The sequence below is a fragment of the Sminthopsis crassicaudata genome, chromosome 2, assembly GCF_048593235.1.
Source record: "Sminthopsis crassicaudata isolate SCR6 chromosome 2, ASM4859323v1, whole genome shotgun sequence".
NCBI lineage: Eukaryota > Metazoa > Chordata > Mammalia > Dasyuromorphia > Dasyuridae > Sminthopsis > Sminthopsis crassicaudata.
The window spans coordinates 631,447,194-631,472,997 of record NC_133618.1 but is presented as its reverse complement, the minus strand read 5'-3'; the positions used below and the strand labels follow the sequence as shown (position 1 = coordinate 631,472,997).

The 25,804-nt window shown below is 36.7% G+C and overlaps 1 protein-coding gene across 2 annotated transcripts in view; it reads left to right on the top strand.

The window, feature by feature from the left end:
- SCAPER (S-phase cyclin A associated protein in the ER) overlaps positions 1-25,594 on the top strand; it is a 370,936-nt gene extending 345,342 nt beyond the window's left edge. For both annotated transcript variants that reach the window (XM_074296499.1, XM_074296500.1), the window contains 3 exons: positions 20,127-20,318; positions 22,652-22,703; positions 25,152-25,594. In XM_074296499.1, the coding sequence (XP_074152600.1) occupies positions 20,127-20,318; positions 22,652-22,703; positions 25,152-25,255 (348 nt within the window). In that variant the 3' untranslated portion in view covers positions 25,256-25,594. The remainder of the gene's footprint in view (positions 1-20,126; positions 20,319-22,651; positions 22,704-25,151) is intronic.
- Positions 25,595-25,804: the final 210 nt, after the last annotated feature.

The window sequence follows — 25,804 nt, the reverse complement described above, 5'->3', positions numbered from 1 at the left end:
AAATCTCTTATGCTTTAGCTGAAGTTTAAAAAAATGAAAAAGCAGGGGTAGCAATCCTGACCTCAGACAAAATAAAAGCAAAAATAGATCTAATTAAAAGAGATAAGGAAGGAAATCTTAGCAAAAACTCTTCTTTAAAAGGTTGGTTATTGTCCTTTGTTCTCAAACAGGACCAAAATAACATCACTGTGCTAGAGTCAAGTTAGTCTTACAGTATGTCCGACTGTGGCTGATCAGTCCAATACAAGTTCAGAGTGCTCTACCGTAGGTCAGACACAAATAGTCCATATGAACATTTGGGGAAGTTTCTCTAACTTTGTGCATCTTGTGTTTCTTTTGGGCTAATTCAATTCTGCTTTGCTTATAGAACACAGCACCTTCTCTGATGAGGGATCTCCATGCTGGGTAGCCTTTGCCAGTGTCTCTCATGTCATACAATTGATTCTACAGTTTTTAAGAAATAACTTGAGAGTATCCTTGTATTGTTGTTTTCTGACCATCTTGTGAGCACTCATCCTGTGTGTTTTCCATAAAATGTTTTTTTAGACAAGCATACATTTGACATTTGAACAATGTGGCCAGCCTAACAGAGTTGTGCTCTCTGCAGTAGAGTTTGATTGCTTGGCAGTTTATTTTGAGAAGGGACTTCAGTGACAAACAATGAAGTATTACTAATCCACATTCTTAAAGAAGTTAAGTGAGTTACAGGAAGAAATAGATAGCAAGACTATCAGAACTCAATAAATTCTACCAAAATAATAAACAAGAAAGAAACTAAGGAAATAAACAGAATTAGAAAAGTTAGATATGATAGACCTGTAGAGAAAACTGAATGAGAATGTAAAGGAATGCACCTTTTTTCAGCAGCATATGGCACCTACGCAAAAATTGACCGTGTATTAAGGCATAAAAATCTCAAAAGCAAATGTAGAAAGGCAGAAATATTAAATGTATTCTTTTTTTCAGATCATATTCAACAAAGAACTGTGGAAAGATATATTATTCTAATCCTAAAGAATAAGTGGATCAAAGAACAAATCAAAAACAATCAGTTATTTCATTGAAGAAAGTGACAACAATGAGAAATCATACCAAAATTTATGAGATGCAGCCAGAGCATTACTTAGGTGATAGAGCTAGGAAAAAAATAACAAAATTCATCTAGAAAAATAAAAAGAATTCAAACTGTATTAAAAGCATAAATGCTATCTGATACCGGCTAAGAAATAGAGTGGTGGATCAGTGGAATAGATTAGGTACACAGTAGTTAATGACCATAGTAATCTAATGTTTGATAAATCCAAAGACTCCAGCCTTTGGGATAAAAACTCACTATTTGATAAAAACTGCTGGGAAAACTGGGAAACAATAGGACAAAAGATGGCTATAGACCAATATTTCACGCTGTATAGTAAGATAAGGTCAAAATGGGTGCATAATTTGGACAAACTATGCATGCCCTTTGACCCAGCAATACCACCACTAGATTTTTTTCCCAAAGAGATCATAAAAAGGGAGAAAGACCTACATTTTAAAAGATATTTATAGTAGCTCTTTCCATGATGTGAAATATAAGAAATTTTGAGAGGGTGTCCATCCATTGGGGAATGACTGAATAAGCTGTGGTATATGAATGTAATGGCATATTATTGTGCAATAAGAAATAATGAAGACAGATTTTGGAAAAATCTGGAAAGACTTGTATAAACTGATGAAAAAATGAAGAACCAGGAAAACATTGTACACAATCTAGCAACGTTGTATGATAATCAAATATGAAGCTCTTCTCAGCAACAGTGATCCAAGAAAAGTACAAAGCACTCACAAAGGAAAATGCTGTCCACATCCAGTTAAAGAATTGATGGACCTTGATTGCTAATCAAAGCAATTTTTTCACTTATTCTTTCTCATTATTTTCCCCCTCTTGATCTGTTTCTTCTTTCACAACTGTGACAAATATGAAAATATCTTATACGAGAGTGTATAGGGGAGGGAGGGAGAAAAATTTAGAACTCAAAATCTTGTAAATATGAATGCTAATAAGGCAAGCAGAGCAGGGATTTTTATCTTCCCATTTTACAGATGGCACATAGTAAGTATAAAAGGAAGCAGAGCTTTGGATCCCCACATTCCAATGGCTTTCCCCTACATACTGCTGCTTCCCTGTAATTAAGATGCTAGAAATGAGTAGAGGCCAGCTTGTAGACAGCTTCACATTCCCTAATCAGCAGTCCACAGCAGAAACACTAAAAGGCCAGGATAGTCACTAGCCCAGGACTGAAAGCTGACATCCAATTGATTTATCACCTCCTGCCATGGAGCTGCTGCTCACAAAAAAAGTAGCAACTTTTTCAGGAGACACAAATCCAGACCTCTTAAGCAGAGGTCTGAAGGACAGGAAATTTGGGAATAGTGGATTACATTTTCAGCAGCTGATTGTTTGCTCCCTTGAAAGTCTGTGATTCTGATGTCAAATGGACATCAAGTAAATGAAGGTAGGAGGAATCTTGAGTCAAAGTTTAACCAAAGACCATTAGTTAATCTAAACAGTCCTGGGCCCTGCCTGGGACTAAAATAAAAGGAGCCTCTCAAATTAATCACTTGAGGATAGGTTATTAGGACATAGGAAACACCTCTGTCAAGACAGGAAGTTTTGGAGGAAAAAACAGAAACCCAACTTCATTCATAAGTAGAATCTTATCATGGAAGAGTGAGTGCTGAACTGGCAGATATGAGGCTGGGCTGGGCTGGTCCTTGATGACCCCTGGCAAGTTCTTTCTACTTTCTACTTTCAGGGGCCTCATTTCACATCCAGAGTCTGTTCTTGTTCTAGTATTGGATGGTTCTGCTTTTCCTCCAGAGAGAATTCAAAGGAGGGACTTGTCTCCCTAAGACCTGGTGCATTACAAGACTGACCAATCATCCTGAGGGAACTGAGTCAAAGAACTAGTAAGAAGCTGTCAGTAGAGCCAGAAATGTAGCCATACTAAAATGTTCAGATTAGAAATCACTCCTTAAGGGGATGTGGGGAAATTGGGACACTAATACATTGCTGGTGGAGTTGTGAAAGAATCCAGCCATTCTGGAGAGCAATCTGGAATTATGCCCAAAAAGTTATCAAACTGTGCGTACCCTTTGACCCAGCAGCGCTACTACTGGGATTATATCCCAAAGAAATACTAAAGAGCGGAAAGAGACATATATGTGCCAAAATGTTTGTGGCAGCTCTTTTTGTTGTAGCTAGAAACTGGAAGATGAATGGATGTCCATCAGTTGGAGAATGGTTGGGTAAATTGTGGTATATGAAAGTTATGGAATATATTGCTCAGTAAGAAATGACCAGCAGGAGGAATACAGAGAGGGTTGGAGAGACTTAAATCAACTGATGCTGAGTGAAATGAGCAGAACCAGAAGATCACTGTATACTTCAACAACAATACTGTATGAGGATGTATTCTGATGGAAGTGGATATCTTCAACATAAAGAAGATCCAACTCACTTCCAGTTGATCAATGATGGACAGAGGTAGATACACCCAGAGAAGAAACACTGGGAGGGGAATGTAAATTGTTAGCACTAATATCTGTCTGCCCAGGTTGCATGTACCTTCGGATTCTAATGTTTATTGTGCAACAAGAAAATGATATTCACACACATGTATTGTACTTAGACTATATTGTAACACATGTAAAATGTATGGTATTGCCTGTCGTCGGGGGGAGGGAATAAGGGAGGGGGGGTAATTTGGAAAAATGAATACAAGGGATAATATTATAAAAAATATATATATATATAATAAAAAATAAAAATAAAAAAAAAATAAAAAAAAATAAAGAAATCACTCCTTAGACTAAACTGTAAATTCTTGGAGGGTAGGAAATGTGCAGCAGTATGATCTATAGGAAATAGTATTGCCCTTAAAGTCAAGCGAAACACCTGACTTCACCTTCCAGCTTTGGGGACAGGGCAAATCATTTAATCTCTGAACTTCAGGGTTCTTTTGAGGAGGAGAGTTATCTACAAAATAGGTCTACTAGCACTTGTACTAGTTGTCTTCCTGAGGTTATTAGGCACTTTGTAAATGTTTGTTGGATTGAACTGATTAATCCAGAGTTCGACTGTGAGTCATTACAAGCAGCTCTTTCTAGGAGTGCTGTCGCAGGAGAGATTATCACCACCTTGAATATATGAGCCTTAAAACATTTTACTGGGTTTGGCAAAGTTCCTTAACTAAATCTGGGGCTAAAAATGTAAGAGAAGGAGATCAATTGCTTTCAAACCTGTTTCTCTGGTTTTGTGATTCTTGATTTGTCTTAGAATCCAATTATAGAAAGAGTTTTCTAATTTTGTTTTGATTGAAGTTGTGATTGCTTTAGCCAAAGGAAAGCCAGGGATCAGGATGCACGCTTATATGAGCCCTTTTAGACAAGATTTGTTATTACTGGATAGTTAACTTACAAACTTAGTAAAAAAAAAAAAAAAAAAAAAAAAAAATCATCCCTGACCGAATAACCTGGATTATCACAAATTAAAAAGCATGTCCATTGAAGAGAACCTGATATATGAAAAACCAAACTAGAAAGTTTATTAATCGATCATTGACTTTTTACTTTATGGGAGAATTTACCTTTCCACTCCTTTGCCTTTAAATAATGAGTCCTTGACTGAATTTGGATCAAAGCATAGTATTTTTGCTTTTTGTTGTTATTGTTTGTTTGCTTGGGTTTTTTCTTTCTCAATTTTTTTCACTTTTAATCTGATTTTTCTTGTGCAGTATGATGAATGTGGGAAACATGTTTAGAAGAACTGCACATGCTTAACCTATATCAGATTGCTTGCTGTCTTAGATAGAGGAGAGCAGGGAAAGAAGAGAAAAGTTTGGAACACAAAGTTTTGCAGAAGTGAATGTTGAAAACTATCATTGCAAATATTTTAAAAAATAAAATACTATAATAGAAAAAATATATTTTATAAGAATAAAATAATCATAGGATTAATTTTTGTAATAGTGAATTCTTTGAGGTCATTAAATAATGTGATTTTGTTTACTTTTCAAAACATCTATGTACAACTTTTCAGAAACACCCATCCTGTGTAAAGTAAAGCACAGCCCACTAATGGAATATCATAATCTTTTTTTTTAAGCAACATAATTTTATATATTCATTCGTTCGTTCAGCTTATTGTTTTTCATCTTACAATTTTATTTAATTTTCAGATTCAGATTCTCCCCATTTCCTTAACTTCCTCCCCTACCCATTGAGAACTTGAGAAATATAAAACCCAATCCAGATATATCAATATAACAGGCTGTTAGCATATTGCAATTAAAAGGAACTGTAGATGTTAAGAGTTTCAACCCCCTCCTCTTCTTGATAAGAAATGGGTTCAAAGAAAGAAAATTATTTGTTTTTATAGCAAGTTAGAATTAGAACTTGCATCTGGTTCCACCTAAATTCCATGTCTGTCATCTCCTCTGGACTCTGAGAACAGAATGCAACAAAGACCATCATTCTCCAGGCCATTTTGTGACTGGTTTCCTCTGTTGCCCAGAAAGGTTTATTCAGGGAAAGATGAGCATATTAACAAAGTGCCATGGGATAAAAAACAGATAGTGTTTGATACAAAGCTTAAAATAATAAATGTCATGGTCTTTCTACCAGGCCATATCATGGCCTATACTCTATGCTACTCTAAAGAATACTATGTTAATCTTTTGTTTTTATGGATCAGTTCAAATCACATGAATTTTAAAAATTTCCGTTTTCCTGAATTTTGGAGCCTATTTGTATGTCATTTGATTATTTAGCATCTAGCATACAAGAAAGTCCATTCAGGTCCTCTCATCCCTGATACTACTTTGACTGGAAAATTAAAACAAAAAGTACTTTTTTTTTGCCAATAGCATTTGTGAATTCTTGGACTGCTTCCCTTTTAAGGCATGTGGGCCATAATGTGTTCTAATAGGAAAGACTGGAATGATAAACCAGCTCTGGAACATTTTGTCACCTTAAATAAGCCATTTGCACTCTGTGAGCTTCAGTTACTCATTATGATTTAATGGAAGCTAGAAGGCTTATCCCTATCCTGTTTCTATTTGTAAGACCACAAGAGAAAGAGAAAAAGCTCTGAATTCCCAGGAAAGTACCCCCTGACATTTCTTAGAAGGGGTCTTGTCTGCCATTTTTAGAAGAACCATTCCCATAAGAAGATGCTTCCACATTATATGGAGCAACATCTCGAAACTCTTTAATATTTCCAATTTTTCCAAAGCTGGTAAGGGTTTGTTGCCTAGAGATAAATGTCTGCTAGCTGCCAGCTTTCCATTACTCACCTCCTCCTTTCCCAAAGAGGGAACCCACATGTGGTGACTGTTCTTCAAATGGTTATACCTAGCAGGTGACAAGCAGATGATCCTTGGCGGGTGCTGGAGTGGGAGAGGCCAAAAACCAGAAGTCGTCTCTCTCCAGGGGTCACCGCTAACCCAGCAATGTGCTACAGACAGACAGTCAGACAGACAGACACATATGTATACATGGTTAGAAAAAGAAACTTTAAAATGACTCATGAATCAGTTTGAGCATTTAATGGACCCTAATTGGAACCTCATCCGACTGTACTTAATGCAGAAAGATGAAAGCAAAAGAAATCTGAGAGACCATTTATTTCACTTGAGAAAGCAATAAACTGAAACTACAAAAAGATTTGGCTACTATTATATTTTTATGATTTAATAGAATAGTCATAGGATTATGCAGGGATCCCATAAAACCACTATGGGATGTGTCCGGAGCTGGGCATTTAAACAGAGGCCAGAAGATGCTCAGCATGTGCCAGCCCTGTTGTTTCTGTACCCCCATAGAATGTGTCAACTTGAGAAGACCCTCCTGGGCTGAGTCCATGTTCGTGCTCCTGAGGGAAGTTATCCAGAGTACAGTTAGGACGGGTCTGCTCGCTGCTGTGAAATAACATTGGTCACTTTTCCAGGGATCTAGCTGGCCCTCATTAAAAGTGGAGCTCCTCTTAGGAAATCTGCTACACTCTGAAGAGTGCTAGGAAGCATGTATTTATCTGTTGATTTTTTTCCATTCTTTAGAAGAAAATCTGTGGAGCTTTTTATGTTGTGTTTACATTTGTTGTTTGTAACAAATCTGGCAAACAGAAAGCATCTTTGTATCCACAAGAACTTCAGAACTGCAAAGGATGGAGCCTTAGAAATCACTCCCACAGACAAGGTCTCAGCAAGCTTGGGGAAATTGGCATCTTGTTCATGAAAAGAGCGTTGGACTTAGGTCCAATGGCAAGTCTGAGTCCCGAGGCTGACAGGTATCAGTTCTCCGCTTGTGGACAGGTCACTTCTCTCCAAGCCTCAGTTTCCTGAACTGTAGAGTGAAATATAACATGCTCTCTTGAAAGCTTGTTAGTGAATTTGCTATTTAATTACCCAGAAATTCTACCATATGTCGACCCCCAAAATGAGATGGGCTGCACTACCTTCTCAAGGCAGACAAAATGCAAATAAACAAAAATGTTTAAAATATTGAGGCATTTTATTGATATTGATGTGATATTATTTCTAAATAATCTAATCAGATTTTTTCCTAACACCCAAATTTGTTGTTTTAAATGAAATTTTAAAAATGAACTTCAGAATACAAAATTTTCTTCTGTTTTGTGATCTGCTTAAAATGAATTATTGGTTTCAGTATAAATTTCTTTTTTTTTTTTTTTACTTTATAACCAAGAGAAAAATAAAAAGCACAACAAAAATGTTTTTTTCAGAATTAACATATGTTTGGACGGGGCTTTTGAGGGGAAAAGATGTGTGTTTACATAGCAAGATGATATTTGCCCTAAAAATCCCACCGGTAGTTTTGTTAAAGTGTAAAACTAACCCTCTGAGGAACTGTATATAATAAAGCATAGTTTGGGGGATTTCATAGGACCTTAGAGATTACCTACTCCAAAATGAGAACATAAGACAGTTCCCTAGAATGTGGGGAAAAAATATTAGAATTTCAGTTTATATTTTTTAATCTTTGAAAAAGGAAAAATTAAGTTTTATTAATACTTAATATATGGATTTAAATAAATTTTAAAACCATTTATTAAAAAATATAAAAAATGCAACACATTATGTTTAATTTATAAGAACAATTAATTGATAGAATGAAGATGGAAATTTACTGGAAAATGATTATGATTTTTGTCAGTGCGGCCAGAACTGCCCTTCTCCTATGTGAATCTCTGTGTCTCTAGTCAGCTATAGTCATCAAAACCAACAAAAGAAATAAACCTACCTTCAAATTGTAAGGTGTCCCAGAATTTCTAGCCAAGATTAATTTGAATGAAAAAATACACTACACTGCATCCTGTTCCCAAAAATAATAGTAATAATAGTAAAGTTGATTTTAGTTGGACCACAAGGTTTTTAAACTTTTAGTAAGTAAATTTTTAGAGAATAATTGTAAAACATTGTCTACTGACTAATTTTTGACTCAATTTTATAATGTATAATTCATTTATATATAGTTTATAAATAAATAAGCTTATATCGGTTATATGCTAAAAAATTTTTACTGAGTCAAAAGAGTTTAGGGATTAATACGTCTGTGTCTTAAAGATAGATGAGTTTGAGAGGGATTTAAAACATTCTTCATTTAGAAGTGAAATCTTTGGGAATAAGAGACAGAGTATCATGAAGGAAAAAAAGAACTGAAAAGAGAAGTGGCTAAGTAGCACAGCATTCTGATAAAAAAAAAAGAAAAAGAAAAAGAAAAAGGCAGAAGCCAGAAATTGCAAGGGAAGATTGGTACAAGTTGGATTTGATAACATACCTGTGGGCTACTAATAAAATTAATTACAAAATTATTTGTCTTTTTTACAAGTTAGAATTAATCTGTTATAATCAGATCCAAATATTTAACTATGAGAATAATTGCAGTTAATTGGGTTCTGAGGCTAGTTCTGTTATTTCTGACTGTGACTTTGAATGCCCTCTCTACATTTTAGAAATAATTTTGCTCAACATACATTATAGTTGCTGTGAGGATTACTTGTATAAAGAGAGAATTTTGTTCAATCATTTAAACTAAAAGATGCTTTAGCACAAATGTCTTTTTTACATGAAAACACGTTTCTTGAATCGATCAATCATGAGCATTAATCTAGAAGCAAAAAAGTCCTTGATCTATTTGGAAGGATTGAAAGTTACTGGATGAAGTGAATAATGCTACCCAAGAAGTATATTGAAACTGGCTAAAAAAACTCAGTGATGTCCTCTGGTCTTGGATAAAGAACAAAACAGTTATGAATCCAGTATTCCACTGTCTGGCCCACCCATGGAACAAGCTTTAGCCAAAACCAAAGGAAAAAATCTCTGGCTTCACACCCACCCTTGACCAGGGGATTCTGTGAACTGTAACAGCTTTGAAGATTTTAGACTTTCCATGTTCACGCTGGCAGCATCACTATCACATAGCAGTGTTGCCATACGTGATTGAAGGATCTGAATCAGAAGCCAAGGACAAACTAGAAATATTGAGGCAAGGCAGCTTTAGGACTCCATAAGGAAGCCTGCTGAAGGCTGTGCCCTACCTGAAGGTAGGGAAGACAAGTATTTTTTTTATCCTTCTATTCCTCCAAATAGTAGAAAGGTATCTCTAAAAAGTAGTATCCATGTTCCACTTTTGCCATAAGTGTTCTTTAAAAGCCTGAATTTATATGTATGTGTAGAAGAGTGTCTAGTTTGGGGAATATTTTTTACCACTAACCAATGTTCTCTTACTACTACAGTAAATATTCATTTCTAAAAGCTAATTAAGTCTATCTGTATAATTGATATCATCTGGTAAATCAATGGGAAGGTCACACAGGTAGGGACTGGTGAACAATTAACACTAGAAAGAGAACCCCCATCCTTCACTATTGCCCCAGAATGCTGAGGGAAGATGCAGCTGGCTGCCCTCTGACTTCCCAACCTGTCAGTATCAGTAACACTTTGAGTTAGTGGCCTCAGAGTCTACATTCCCAGAAATGTATGTAAAAGTACTTTGAAAATGGTAACGCTTTGTACAAACAGCAAAGATCATTCTTTTTTCCTCTTCAGAGAGCTTCAGAAACCCTCTTAATGAGTGAAATTTTTAATGTATTATGATCAGGAAAACTAATATTTCTGCTTTTCTGCATTTGAAGTTTTTTAAATACCCTAATATGGTCCATTTTTGTGCATGTGTGGTCCTATGCACAGCTGAGAATAGGTATGTTCCTTTCTATTCTCATTCATCATTCTCCAGAATCTAATTTTTCAAAAATTCTATTTATATCCTTAACTTCTTTATTTCTTGGCTAGATTTATTTAAATCTGAGAGAGGTAAATTGAGATCTTCTACTGTTCTAATTCAAAGCTTATTAAAACTATGGATTGTGATCCAATATGGGATCACATAATTGAATGTGGGGATTGTGAAATTATGATTAATTATCCATAAACATTTGATTTATATACCCCTTTAATTTAATTTAATTAATTTTATTAGTAGCCCACAGGTATGTTATCAAATCCAACTTGTACTAATCTTCCCTTGTAATTTCCGGCTCCTGCCTTTTTCTTTTTCTTTTTTTTTTCATCAGAATGCTGTGCTACTTAGCCACTTCTCTTTTCAGTTCTTCTTTTTTTTCTTCATGATACTCTGTCTCTCATTCCCAAAGATTTCATTTCTAAATGAAGAATGTTTTAATTCCCTCTCAAACTCATCTATCTTTAAGACACAGATGTATTAATCCCTAAACTCTGACAACCAACATAAGCATATTTATTTATAAACTATATATATATACATATATGTGTATATATATATATATATGAATGAATTATACACTATAAAATAGATACAAAAAAAGAAACTTGTGAAAAGAGACAAAAATTAGTCAGTAGACAATGTTTTTACAATTATTTTTTTTAAAATTTACTCACTAAAAGGGTTAAATTGGTTATGTAAAATTTTTCTCGGGCAAAATGGGGTCACAAGTAGAAAAAGTTTAAGAAGCCCTGTTCTAGTTTTTACTTCGTATTTCTTCTTGTAATTCATTTAACTATGTCATTTGGTGCATATAGGTTTAGTTTTTATATTAAATTATTGTCAAAAATGCCTTTGTGCAAGATGTAGCTTCTCTAGATACTCTCTTTTATTAAGTCTATGTTTATTTTGTCTGACTGCCACCCTGCCTTTTTGCTTCAGCTGAGGCACTCTTTCATAATAGATTCTCTTTATTTTAAATCTCTATGTAGCTTTCTGTTTCAAGTGTGTTTCTTATACACAATATGTTGTTAGATTGTTCAAATCCATTCGGTCCCATTTTATGGTTGAATTCATCCCACTCACATTCACAGTTATAATTGTTGTGGTTTCCCTGTTTTTTTAATACTCAGTCTTCTCTTTTTTACCCTGTGAATTCATTCTTCTTTAAAAATATTTTGTTTGTGACTATTGCCTCTTTTGATTTACTCTCTTGTTCTCTGTTCCCTACCTTCCCCTACAAAAACACATACACACAAATCCTCCTACTTCCCTGTTTGTTAAGATGAATTTCTGTATTCAGCTATGTGTGTATGTTTATTCTTTCCTCTTTGAACTAGTTGAGATGAGAGTAAAAGTTCTAATGATGATAAAATCCTTAGGGGTTACATATTCCCCACATATGAATATAAACTGTTTGACTTTAATTAATCACTTATTATTTCTCTCTCTCTCTCTCTCTCTCTCTCTCTCTCTCTCTCTCTCTCTCTCTCTCTCTCTCTCTCTCACACACACACACACACACACACACATACACACACACACACAGACCACACAGACCTTTTTCTTTAACGGTTTTATACTTTTCTTGAGTCCTTCGTTTGAATGCCAGATTTCCTATTTAGCTCTAGTCTTTTCATGCTTGAAAGTCTTCTTCATTGGATGAAGTGAATAATGCTACCCAAGAAGTATATTGAAACTGGAGTTTTGATTTTGGGGTTTCTTTCAGGAGATAACTCGTAAATTCTTTCAATTTCTGGTTTGTCCACTCGTTCTAAGACAGCCAGGAAGTTTTCCTTTATAATTTATTGAAATATGATGGGTAGGTTCTTTTATGCTATGTGAATTTCAGGTAACCCAATGATTCTTAAATGATCTGTCCTCAAAATTTTTTTCCAAGTCAGTTTTTTTTTTCATGAGACATTTCACATTTTCTTCAAATGTTTTAATCCTTTCACTTAGTTTTACTGTTTCTTAATGTTTCATAGAATCATTAGCTTTCGTTTTACCAGTTCTCATTTTTAAGCAATCATTTTCTTTAGTTCTTCATTTACAAAATTTTCTTACAAAGCTCTCATTTCTTTCCCCTTTTTTCCTATATTGAACTTATTTGGTTTTTAAAATAATTTTGTTCATCTTTTTTATTGCTTTCTTTAACTTTTCTAAAAATTCTCGTTGGACATGTGTCTAATCTGCATTTTTCTTTAAGGCTTTGCTTGTAGAAGTTTTCAAGTTATTATCTTTTTCTGAATTTTGCATCCTAAGTTTTCCAGTCACCATAGTAGCCCTTTATGGTTGATCTCTTTTTTGTTGTTGTTGCTTATTCATCTTAACTTTGGACTTTATGTTAAAGCTGAGCTATTTTCTTGAGGGCAGACACCTGGCCTGAGTTTCTATCTTTTTATGACTTTTAACTATTTGACAGCTCAGTCGAGGGGCTTGAAAGTTTCAGCATGTCTAAGATGGTGTGATCTGAGGAGAGGTCTATTCACAGCCCTCATGGTCTGAGCTCTGCAAGTTCCTATCCAGGTCACTCCTATCTGAATTGGTTTAAAGGAGAGAAGAATACACACACACACACACACACACACACACACAATCAGTACAGTCTTCATGGAAGAGGTGAGATGTGCAATAAATATTTGAGGTAAAATTTTAGTAAACAAATTATGAAAATGGAGAAGAGTTAAGCATTCTAGGCAGAAGGTGCAGTCTAAGGCCCAGCATTAGAATAATCAGAGCTATTCTAGGAATGGTGAATCTAGTGTCAACAGGCCCCTCACTCTGGGTACTGTAAGGGGGCTCTAATATGCACAGCACATCTAGTTTGGTGTTTCCATGTGGAAAATCTAGGAATTTTCTTTATAATTTCTTGAAATATGATGGCTATGTTGTAATATTATATATGGATTTCTAGGAGAAATCTTGGGGAAACGTGATGGGGTTCAAGGAAGTATCTGGGAGAGGGAGTCTCCAGGACCTGCATCAACTTTCCATGACTGGTTTTAGCTAAGTAACCATGAGCCAGAGCTTTTGGGTTATCCCACAGGAGATAATCAAATAACTCTTATCAGCCACGGCTATTTTCTTCACACTCTTGACAAAGTTTGATGACCAGTGAAGTAGTTAGAGGCTGTAATCTTGAGAGTTCCAAAGGTCAAAGGAACCTCTCAACATTCTGTCATTCCATAGTCCATATTTCAAAATCAACACAAGTTCAATGCCTTTGGGAACAAGGAGTGACTTTTGGGAGTTCTCTTGGGACCCTAAGCCAGTGGTAGCTATGACACAGACATGAATTTGGTGGAACCAGTGCTAAATAGTTTTGTACTCTCAGGGATTGGGGTAGTATAGGGATGATTGGTCCCTAAGTTCTTGAGGGGGAATGTTTATACATTTGATCTTGCTACATCTTTGAAGTAAATATCCCTTTGTCAAAATTCTCTGTTAAATGGTTAAATGAAACTGGAGGTGCTAGTCACTGGCTCCTATTGTCAGAAAAAAAGACATCAGTCCCTCAGAACCCCCAGAACCTTGAGGGTTAATGTAAACTATCTGGCCTTAAGAGAGTGGGGCCAGGGCCTACAGGCTAAACCAAAACTTCTTAAAGGGAATGTGGGGATTGTGAAAAATTTAGCAAAATTCTTTATGTAAAAATAAACATGCACATCTATCTCAAATGCAAATTTGCTTTTATCTTTAATAAATAGTAAAATTATTAGTATCCCAAAGAATTGTTTTAAAATAGCATTGTGATTTATTATCAGTAAATGTTTGGTTGATTACCTATTTTATATTCTTATATATCCAGCGTCAAGTAAATATTTCTCAGGCGAAAGGGGGTGGAGAGTGGAAAAAACTGAACACACCCTGGGTTAAATGAGTCTCTTCCTGATATTAAAACCAGCACCATTGGAATGGCAGCAAACCCTTCTCATCAGGGAAGTCTTCCATTGTATTTATATGTTTGAGGGAAGGGGAAGGTGACAGTGTCTGCCACTTCCCTCATCTGAGTTTGTTTTTTTCTGAAACCACTTTACCTGTATTCCTTGGACGGCAGCCACGATAGGATTCTCTCTTCAGAGCTATCAAAATGCATTTCCTTTCTCACTGACACTGTGCTCCTCCTCTTCCCCCCCAGTTGTTTGCACACCTTTCTGGGCTTACTGAGCCAAGAATGGCCAGCAGCAGTTCTATGTGGTTACAGCATATTGGCTCTACCTCTAAAAGCTATTGTTACATTGAAGGCTTATTTACCTCAGGATCTCTGTTTTCTGCTGTTGGCGGCAGGTTTATGTGGCTCCCTTGTCATTAAATACTCAGTGACTTCTGGGCTTTGCACAGTGACTTATCTCCCAGGCCTAAGCACTGACCAGAGAGGGATTGGGGTGGGGGGGTAATATTAGCCGTTTTGAGTCTCTTCTGGCTTCCGGAGAGAAGGCCCTGCACTTAGTCTGTAGTTGTGTCACCTTCATCAGGACACTTTCCCTCTCGAACCCAGGGTCATCCTATAAAGTAAGAACTTGGGCAAGATCACTTATAAATTTTTTCTAGCTCTGACATTACTTAAAATGTCTTCCATTGACCAATGAAGGAAGGGAATAAAAAGTGGAATTTGAAAGACCAATAGGTGGTCAGGGGAACTCAGATCAATAAAGCACAAATCCCTTTGTCATGTTAGAATCCCTTTGTAATCCTGATTTTAAGATCTTCCCTCTTGAAGAAGATCCTTCTTTGCCCTTTTTGTAAGGCTTTGGAAGCTCTGCACTTTGTTTTTGTATTTTATTTCCTAAATTTTTTGTTAATCACTGGGTTATATTTGCAGCTTATGGATGCATATCTGTCCTGAGATTTACCAAAAGACACTGGACAAAAACCCTTGTTGTAATGTTGACAACTGTACTGTCTCATTTTTCAAAAGGGGCCATGAGTCTGAGGGCAGTGGTGGAGCCCTGGCAGGCTTCGAGGCTTCTGGGCCAGCCCTTGGTTCTGTAGCTGATGTGGCCCTGCTCATGGCTTGTGGGGGGGGTGATGGAGCTCACTGTCACTAAAGTTAAGGAGAACCAGGCCAAGTATCAGCCAACCGGCTTTAAGTCCTTACTCTGTGCTGGCATGGGCTGAGGGTTGGGAGTGCAAATGCAAGCAGGAACCAGAAGGGGAGACAGAGGTCAGAGTGAGCTCAGGAGAAGGAGCTAGGATAGAACCCAGGTCAGGTAAGATGGAGGACTGCTAGAAGAGAGGTGGGAGGCCTCCAGCTTGGGAGTGGACAGAGGAGGGTCTCATCGCTGTGCCCACCAGCCAGTGTTGCGCAGATGTCGGACTCAAAGAAACAGGACTGAGAGACCCCAGCTCACTGACAAAGCCACAAATGAGCATCCTCTGGCTTTTATTGTGATTTTGTCAAACACTTCTCAGTTATATTTTAGCCTGGTCCAGTATCCTCAGGAACTTTGCAGGCCACTTGTGCGGGTTGAATGTGACAGCTGTGAAAGGCCAGTTTGTCCCAGGATTCTCTGCCCAGACATCCTCAGCACCAGTCACAGGACCTGGAGATCCAGATCTGACTGGGCTGCCTCCTGCCTGTGTGACATCTCTCTGGGCCTCAGTTACCCCAGTGATAAAGTCGGGAAATTACACTCAAAGATCCCCTAGAGCTCTTCATCCTGAACCCATTTTCCTTTTTCACCTTAGATAACTCATGATTCAAAAGTAGAAATTATATTTTAAAAAGGACATGTCCTGTCATTTTTAATATTACCCAAGCCATTCTCTACCCTTCGAGAAATACTGCTTTTCCCAGCCGATGGGTGGTGTTTGCTCTTCAGGCCTCCAGGAACCGGGGCTGCTCCAAAGCAGCTAGTTTGCTGGAATTCCTGAGTCATAGGAGAGGGAATTGAGCACGGAGGGTCCATGGGGGAGATTCAAAGAATTATCTGAAGATCAGCTTGCTGGGGCTGGGGGCTGGGCACGGATGGAGAGATCAGTAGGGACTAGCTCCCAGCTACAAACTTCCAATTGTTTAGATTTTATCCAAACTTCAAATAAACGGTTTCAGTGTGTTAACAGAAATATCTATGAGAGAGAAAGACTTTATAGATAGCATACTCCTAGAGACTCAGTATGAGTTTCTGCCAACTACAGAAAACATGAGCTAACCAAGGAAACAATTATTCTTTCCTTTTGTTTCCCAGAAATAAATGTAGGTATCTGATAAACTGCCCGGGATTCTCAGGCTGTTCCCTGTGGGCCCCAGGTTCAGTTGGGCTCTTGCTTCAGCCTTGCTAGACAGATTTTCCTAGCCATTCCTTGATCCTTTTTCCTTCCCTTCCAACAGGGAGGTTTGGCCCGCTCCCCAGAGCAACAGCGGCCTTGTGGAAAGGAGGGCCGCCAGCCCAGCTTTGAATCCCACCTTTGGAACAAGTCATTCCAACTTTCTCTGCCTTTGTTTCCCTCCTTTGTAAAAATGGAAATGATAATCTTTGCCCTGACTGACTCACAGGCTTGTTCTAAAGAAAATGTTTTCAGCTTTAAAGCTCTGTAGAAATGTGAATTATTATCTGCAGCTCTGCCACCTCCCTAATGAAAGTGAGGCTTTCAAATAGCCCAAATCCATCCAGGCAGATCTCTGAGCTCAGCTTATTACAAAGGAAGCCATGGGGCCCTGCTGTGTGTCACCCAGAGCAGGCGCAACAGACAGCTTCCACACAGAGCCTGGCTGCTCTTCAGTCCCCTTGGGATCTGAGGGGGCTTCTCTATCCAGGCTGACAAAACGCCGGCTGGGGGTGGGGGGTTGTGACCACCACTTAGGAGCCCGAGAATGGATTTCCAGTTGTAGTGTAGACCTGCTCACCCTCTTAGGAATCAAATTGACTAAAAGATTAAATTAACTCCCTTTTGTATTGTTGAAAAGACTTAAACTGAATGAACTCCCAGTACTTAAGACTGGCTTTACACTGAGTCTTGAGATGTGAACATAATCAAATAGTCGATTCATTTAATAAATGTTAATTTCACCTGAGTTTAAAAGTCCATGTTTACCAATAATTTGTATGTCAGCATTTATTAGAATACAAGTTGAAAACAGGTGTATGATTGTGATGAAATACTATTGTGCTTTAAAAAACTATGAGAAGGATGGTTACAGAAAAACCTAGGAAGACTTATATGAACTGATACAAAGTGAAAAGAACATTGCACATTGTAATAGCAATACTATATGATAATCATCTATGAATGACTTTGATACTCTCCGCAGTACCCTGATCCAAAACGATTCTAAGACAAATGGGTTAGGCTCCTAATGAAAAGTGCTGACTGTCAGAAAGAACTGAAGGGATCTGAGTGTAGGTTGAAGTATCCTTTATTTTTGTTTGGTTTAGGTTGGATTGAGGGTTTTTTGGTCTGTGTTTTCTTCTATAATATGGAAACATTTTGTATGATTGCACACATACAATTGATATTAAGTTGCTGGAGACAGGGATTTGGACTTCAATTTTTTTTCATTTTTTATTTAATTTTTATCTTATTTTTTTCTGGGTTATACATGTCCATTAACATTTTAAATCATGTTGAGTGAGAAAATTCAGAACAAAAAGGGTAAAAAAACCACAGGAAAGGGAAAAAAAAAACAGAAAAAAAAGAAGTGAACATTATCATGTGTTAATTTACATTTAATCTCCATAGTTCTCTTTCTGGATACAGATGGCATTTTGCATCCAAAGTTTATTGGGATTGCCTTGGAAGACGTTTAACATTTTTTTTTTTTTCTGGCTGAGGCAGTTGGGGTTAAGTGACTTGCCCAGAGTCACACAGCCAGAAAGTGTTAAGTGTCGGAGGCCAGATTTGAACCCAGGTCCTCCTGACTTCAGGCTTGGTACTCTATCCACTGTGCCATCTAGCTGCCCCAATTTAACAATTTTTAAATGAATGTTAAAAATTGTTCTTACATCTAATTGAGAGAAAAATTAATTTTTAAAAATGAAATTTAAAAAACAATACAAGCTCAGTAAAATTCAAAATTGCCTCCTGTCATTCTGATGTCTGCAGGGGTCAAAATGTGCCAGGTAGATCATCCTGAATTAGAACTTTGCAATTAATGAACCTCCAAAGTTGTTGTGTGACAAATATGGAAATGTGATTAAAAGAATTGCACATATTTAACCTATATCAGATTATTTGCTGTAATCTGAAGAGTAGGGAAATAAAGTAGAGAGGAAGAAAAAATTGGAACACAAAGACTTACAAAAATGAATTTTGAAAATTATCTTTAGGTGTATTTGGAAAATAAAATATTTTTGAAAAAAATTTAAGAGTTGTTAGGATTAGCTGAAATTACCTAGCTATCTATTCTGTATATCTACATCTATAAGTTCATATATCTTAACGTCACTTATTGTTATCCATTCCAAAATCTTACACATAGTAGATACTCAGTAAATGCTTAATGAATTTACTAAGGGAAAAGTTGATCTTAATTATTTCCCAGAGTGAAAAAAAGAAAGACTTTTAAATCATTCTTCCATTTCAAATCCCAAATAGTGTCTGCTTGGATGGGTTACATTTTATGTAGCTAACAATTAAACTATAGGCTTAAGTAAATGGTTTCTCAAAATCAATAACAAAATCACATTTATCACTAAACATCTGAATGGCGCTACCTGACTATGAGCTAGACTGTCACAGAGTAAGAGTCTTTAAAATTCCACTTGGATTTGCGGGTATTAGCAAGTCCCTATCAACATCCTCTGAAGGGTTTTTGATGTCATTTTAGCTATTGAACTAAAAAATGTGAACTATTACTTTGTTGATCTTGTCCTTAAACCAAACTGCATTATCAACGGAGAGTGTGTTCTTAGTGTATTGTTAAAAGTACTTTCAAAACTTGTAAATCCCGGTAATTTATGTTCCTCCAGCCTCCCCTGCTTCATTCTCTCCTTCTGGTTTTCATTTGAATGCAGTCCTGTCTGGGTGTGTACCTGTAAAATTGTGTTTTTCCAAGTACAATTTACAGTCGTGACCTTAGGTTTTACAGTGTCCCTAACCTTGGAGAAGCTTCCTTCTCCACTGAGAAGCCAACTGTGGGTCACCCAACCCTTTCATATTCTAATTGTCTAATCAAGGTTACTTGAAACAGATCTGATTTTGACATGTCTTAGTTTATCATGGAGACTTTGTAGGACTGGGGAGTAAATTAAGAGGGTTCTCCAGCTAGCCCCATTAATTGCTCCGTGTCTTAAGATGTACACAGCTATAAACCTAGCCTACTTCAAGACAACAGTCCCATTTATCTAAACAATTCTCCTTTTAGACTGGATGGCCGTGATAAAAATGAAGATAAGGAAGACTGAGGGGAGGATCTTTCCGGCTCTCTACTTGCAGAAACTGTGGCAAAGGAACTTACAATCAGCTTTTCTTTTCAGCTTCTGAATGAAATGTCTAGTAGAGTGTGCATTCCGTGCGTCCAAGAGATTGTTAGAGAAGAGCAAGTGGGCCAGGAGGCGGGAGGCAGGCCCAGTGGCCCCGTCTGGGTAAATGTTTATCCTGGATCATTCTGCAGGAAGCCTGGCTCTCTCCCTGGCTGCCCCTCTAGCCTGTGGCACAGCCGGGGAGCTCGTGCATGCGAGGAAGCGAGGGAGCGAGCACGAGCTTGCCTGAGCCCTGGGAAATTGGCCTTTCCTCCCTCTGAGGGAAAGGAATGGGGCGTTTCCATTGGTCTGGTCCTGCCGCCTGGCATGGACTGCGCAGCACTCTCAGGAGCAGCCTTGCTAGTCGGGCCGTGATCTGGGAAGCCGGACCAGCTGAGCTCAGCTTCTTCTCTTTGTCCCCAGGTCATCGTGCAGTCCGGCCGCCACCCTACGGTGCTGCAGAAGCTTTGCCAGTTGCCTTTCCAGTATTTTAGTGATCCTCGACTCATCAAAGTGCTCTTTCCTTCACTAATCGCAGCTTGTTACAATAACCCTCAGAACAAGATCATCCTGGAGCAGGAGATGAGTTGTGTCTTGCTTGCTACGTTCATTCAGGTACAGACATTCCACCAGGAACTTCCATTTAGGCCATTACTCCCTGTGGGTCTAGGCTTCTGGCTTTCTGTTTACCTGATTCACTAAGAACATAGAAGTAAACCTTTAGAGACTATTCATTGCTGTATCCCTGGCATCCCTCTAAAAAAGAAACCCAAAAAACCATTGTTCTTATGCTTGGAGAGAACTTTCTACTGGGCCAGGTTAAACAGATTGCACCTTAGCAGAGCTGCCAGCAGTAAGTAGCTCTAGGGTGAACAAAATGGCCAACTTGGCTCAAGACAGTTGATAATTACTGTTTTTAAAGATTGCTTGATTCTTTTTCATTTTCCTTGCTACATTAGGAATGATTTATGTTTTATCAAGTTGTGGAGAACACAATCTAGACACAATCAAAAAAAGAACTAGATCTGTGACTTTAAACTGTCAAAAAAGCCAAAAAATGTTAAGTTCAACTCCAGGATGCTTTTTGGTATGACTTGAAATTCACTGTCTCTGTGTGAGGCTTAAAAAAACTCCCCAACTTGGACATGTGATGTCACCTTCAGACAGTGAATGTGTCTGTAAGTCAGAGCTCCTATTATAGTATAAGTAACATTCTCATCGTCCAAAGTCATATAACTAACTGGACACACAAAGTCAAAATTGCTTACCTGGTATTTGTTGCCTAATCTAGTGATTGCTTTTTTTAAAAGTTTTCATCTTTCAGCTTGGTTCATATTTTCTACTGTAAGATTAAATGCTACTATTGCTCAGGAACAAATGTGGGAACTGCTTTCCAGACCTCTTCTTGCTTGTAGTATTATTTAAAAAAAAAAAAAAAAAAAAAAAACCTCAAAAAAGGGAGGTTTTTCCTTTTTTTGTTGTTGTTTTGTTTTGTTTTGTACCTTATTCTGGCTAATACAGATGACTTCTGATATTTGTTTGATAGTAAGTAAGTTATTATTAAATGCGTTTTTAAAGGAAGGACTTTTAAAAATGATTTATGACACTTTCTTTGTGAAAGACTTTTTCTTTTTTTTACAGTCTACATTCAGTGGTGAGGGAATAAACAAAGTTAAAGGTCAATCACTTTAAAAAATCTTTCAGCCCAGCTATTCTATTTGTAATTCTGGACTTCATTTTCCAAAATAGTTTGAAAACTCAAACACTTCAGAACCATTGGCTTTTCAGAAGTGCTTTTCTAATAAAATATTAATAAGAGAATCTGTTAGATAAATTTGAACATTTTGTGTCATTCATAAAACAAAGTTTGAAAATTTTAATGTAAGATAAAGAACTATATCAGGAACTTAAAACCCTAGCATAAGCAGCTGGGCCAAACAATATCTTCTGATTATTTAAAATTTTAGCTGCCTGAGAAATTATATCAGTTTCTTAACAGAATTCCATGGGATGTCAAATGATAAATAAAAACAAATCCACACATAGCAGATCCTTTAATATGCACTTTCATTTGATCTTACACATTCTGAGGTGGGAGAGATCCTATCTTCCCCCAAAAATGCACATCTTAGAAAGAAATTAATTTTCCCAAAATGGCAAAAACTTCTTTGTGACACTAATTGTGGTTACTGAGAATTTCCTGATGCCTTAAACATTGACTTTGCTAAATGAAGGGATTGAACTCCCTCTAAGCCCCCTTCCAGCTCCTAAAGCCTGTGATGAGGAAAAGAAGAGAGGAAGAGGAGGAGGGAATTAGATAAGCTACTTTCCTGGCTTGGTTGGACTACCACTTTAATCTATAGCAACGCATTATCTGTAGAATAAACTATTAAGGATTCTGGCCTGTTCCCTTCATCATATATTAATGTTCAAGTTCACCATTTAAAATACCATGTTGTTAAGATATAAATTTAATATTTTTTGGTTACTGAAATTTCAGCAAAATTTTTCAGGATAGTTGGGAATGTTTCCCTCAAGCAAAACTGCTCACTACTAAGCCAGGCTATAAACTACAAGTTGCTAAACCTAACAAAATAACACGCAAAAGGGTAGATTTATACAAAATAAAGTTTGGGGAATATCACAGTGCTTGCTGATAGTAGACAGTAATTTGTGATAATTGTGTAACATGAATAGTGTTTTATGGAGAGTATTAAGATGAAAGCAGTTACATGTAGTAGTAGATTTTAAGTGTCATCATTTAGTTTTCCTTTATAGTAATCCAGGCCCAGGATCCATTTATAAAATTCCTCAGATTCTATATTCAATTCCAGGCTTATTAGGCAAAAAGGATGGCAGATCGGTTGCTTCATAAGGATTTTCAGAGTTTATTTCATCAAAACTTACTGGTTTTATTCTCACTGTAGAGTTTTCTTTTGTCTACCCAGGACTTTGAACCAATTCCAGGTCAGACCGAAGATTTGTATCCTCAAACAAGGGGTAAGTATGTCTCTTGAAAACTAAGACATCATTTATGATAGCTCACCTCCATATTTATTATCCATCTTCTATCACTTATAATTTCCCATTATTTTAGCATCAAGGACTCAGTTTTCAAGGGCCAACTAATATATTTCAAGGCAAAAAGTAATTGTGGATTTTACCCCTAAGCAGGAATCCCTATGTTGCCTTTCCGAGAAATCTAAAAGATTCCAAGAAAATCTTGGTGGTACCTTTGTTACCTTCACAAAATGGCCTTTTCATGGCTGTGATAAAGAGAAACCAGTCCCTGCATGATACAAGGGAATTAGAAAAATCTAATTTCTACAAGTCTTTCTGAAGAGCTTCTATACTGCTAATTAATTAGCTCATCTTTCTGCTGTCAACAAGTGTTATTTAAAAAAACCTTAGATAAAAACAGATATTCAGGATAATAAATATTAGTTTACATTTCCCCAATGAAAAATGCTAGGAAGAGGATTTTAGTTTTCCTTCATTGCCTGGTGATAAGATGTAATCTGGCTTAGCCGAGGAAGTGGGGGAAAGTCCCCCAATGGTGAATTTAAACCCTTGAACTTTTTTATTGAAAATATTTGTTTTACATGTAGAAAAAGCCATCAAATTAGCAGAGTTCAGAGGCTGAAAGATTTACAAGCCTCTTTCTGTTGCTCTCCTGCTGGGACATTTTCCTCTGATCAGAGTCCAATGTTAGGATGATTTGAAATTGTATTTTTTTAATCATCTTCTTAGATTGTGATTTAAAAAACCAAAGCATTGCTTCACTAGTTCTTTGTATCACCTTGTTTTGTGATAGTTGTAGGACATCCTATTTAGAAAAACTTGATGTAAAATTTTCCAATTTTTCTTTTTTAAAAAAAAATTCTTTAAAACACTGAAAATTCTATCTCTTAGCCGTGTGCCCTTCTGGCGCCCCCAACCTTGAAGCCTATATTTGGTGTGTGTTGGATTCTTTTGCAAAGAAAACAAAAAGTCATTTGGAATAAGCAGGTGTTGAAAAGTTTCAACAAGAAAAAGCAACAACAACTGAAGTGGTTACATTTGTCCTTTTAAAAAAAAACAGGTTTTGTGGAACCAGGTGAGTGAAGAAGTAAACAAATAAGGAGAAGAGGGGACACCCTCTTGTTCAGTACCCACGGCCCAGGCCAGGGCAGCGTGTCCTCATCTTGCCCAAAGAGGCCTTTTTCAGCATCAAGCCGTCACCCCAGGACAAGCTCTCCCTGCCTAGGAGGCCCCAGACCCCAATATTCTCCATGTGGAAATAACACCTGGAGATATCATTGCTGGTTTTTATTTTCAGTCATAGAACAAATTTTGTGTTAAGGTGAAAAAAACTAGCAGCACTCCTTTTTCCTATTTTCTCATGAAACAAATGATATCCCCTCTGCCCTTATCTGGGAGAAGATCCCCCATGGCTTCTTTGATGTGCTTTTGGGGGCCAGTTAATGATAGTCTGCTACTTCTAGAGCAAGACACCAAGTCCAGAGACAGCACCGTTGTTTTTTGAAAGAGGTTTTAAATGTATGGGATTGCATGTCATCTAGGGGAGGGAGTAGAGGGAAGGAGGGGGAAATTTGGAAAAGAAGTGAATACAAGGGATAATGTAAAAAAAAAAAAAAAATACCCATGCATATGTACTGTCAAAAAAATTATAATTATAAAATTAATTTTTAAAAAAAAATTTTTTAAGGTTTTAAACAGGAACCAAATTGCAACTGGTCAATGCTCAGTTGTCCCCCAAAAGAGTTCTGACTCAATGGCCACTGGGCTCAGAGAGTGACTCTTAGAACTCCTCTTATCTGATAAGTCTATGAAAGTTCATTTTATATCCATGAGCAGTGCAGCCTGTTCATGCAACTGCACACTCATGGGCGACGGTTCCTTAAAGCGGCTGAATACGCATGTTTTCAAAAGCTGGTGGGCTCTAGGTCCTCTTTTATAAATGAGGATTTCTCATTTGTCTCCTCAGTCATTAGATATAAAGCTGAATATGGAAGTAGGGGAAAATTACAAATTACACTTAAAATCAAAACTTGACCTTAAAATTAGGTTTCACATCTTCTGAAAATGAAACTTGGTTTAAGTTTTTGCCTAAAAGAAAAGAAATTCAAAACTTTGTAGTAAAATATAGACAAATAGTCTTTTTTTCTGGTAATTTGAGAAGGAGCACAATAAATAGTGTTTTTGTCCTCATTCGTTTTTTTTTTTTTTTAAGAAGCAGTCATTTTTAAAAATACTTTCATAATTAATATTATCTGAATACAGAGGAAACATTTTGACATTTTTGAGGTTTTTTTAATGAATTTAGCAGATATCCATATTTCTCTTAAAGCTGATTATCTTTATTCCCAGCCTCTTGAATATTAAAATAAGTTTATTTTTAGCACACCCCAAATTTTAATCTAATGTTATGCTTTCTCTTTCTGACAGAAAAATTTTTCACTTCCCAAGATTACCTTGAGTTATGTAACAGATTTCCAGAGCAAGCGTGGGAAGAAGCCCGACAATTTTTCTTGAAAAAAGAGAAAAAATAAGTTTGTTTTGGTCGCTTTGGATTTGAATACATTCTGATACATTCATTGTTAAAAAAAACAAACAAACATTCTGTCCACACACACACAAAAAAAATTTTGATACTCAATACCTGCACTGTAGATATGACATATACTTTGCACTATTTATAATTATTGTAGATACTTTCATGTTCTGGTTTCTAATTTTGCAAGTTGAATTTGTTTCATTTATGTATAACATGGTAGGGTTTGGGAGCCCTGTGGTGGTAAACTTCTTGCATTATAATATTGGTGAAATTAGGCTTAAAAATGAGATCAGTTCTGTTCTATATATCTTGTAATAAAATAACTTATTCCGTTTTGCATTGTGATTTTGTATTTCAGCATCAGCGTTTCTGAATAAACATTGGTCTCATTTCTTAATTTGAAACAAAGATTTTAAAACATTCTGAAACTCCAAGTCATTCAAAATTGAAGTTTAAACTCTTTTTCTGGATGTTCTTTTTTGAAATTGAGAAGAAGGCTATTTGTTCATTTCTCCTGGGATAAGATATTTGTAGTTACTGAAAC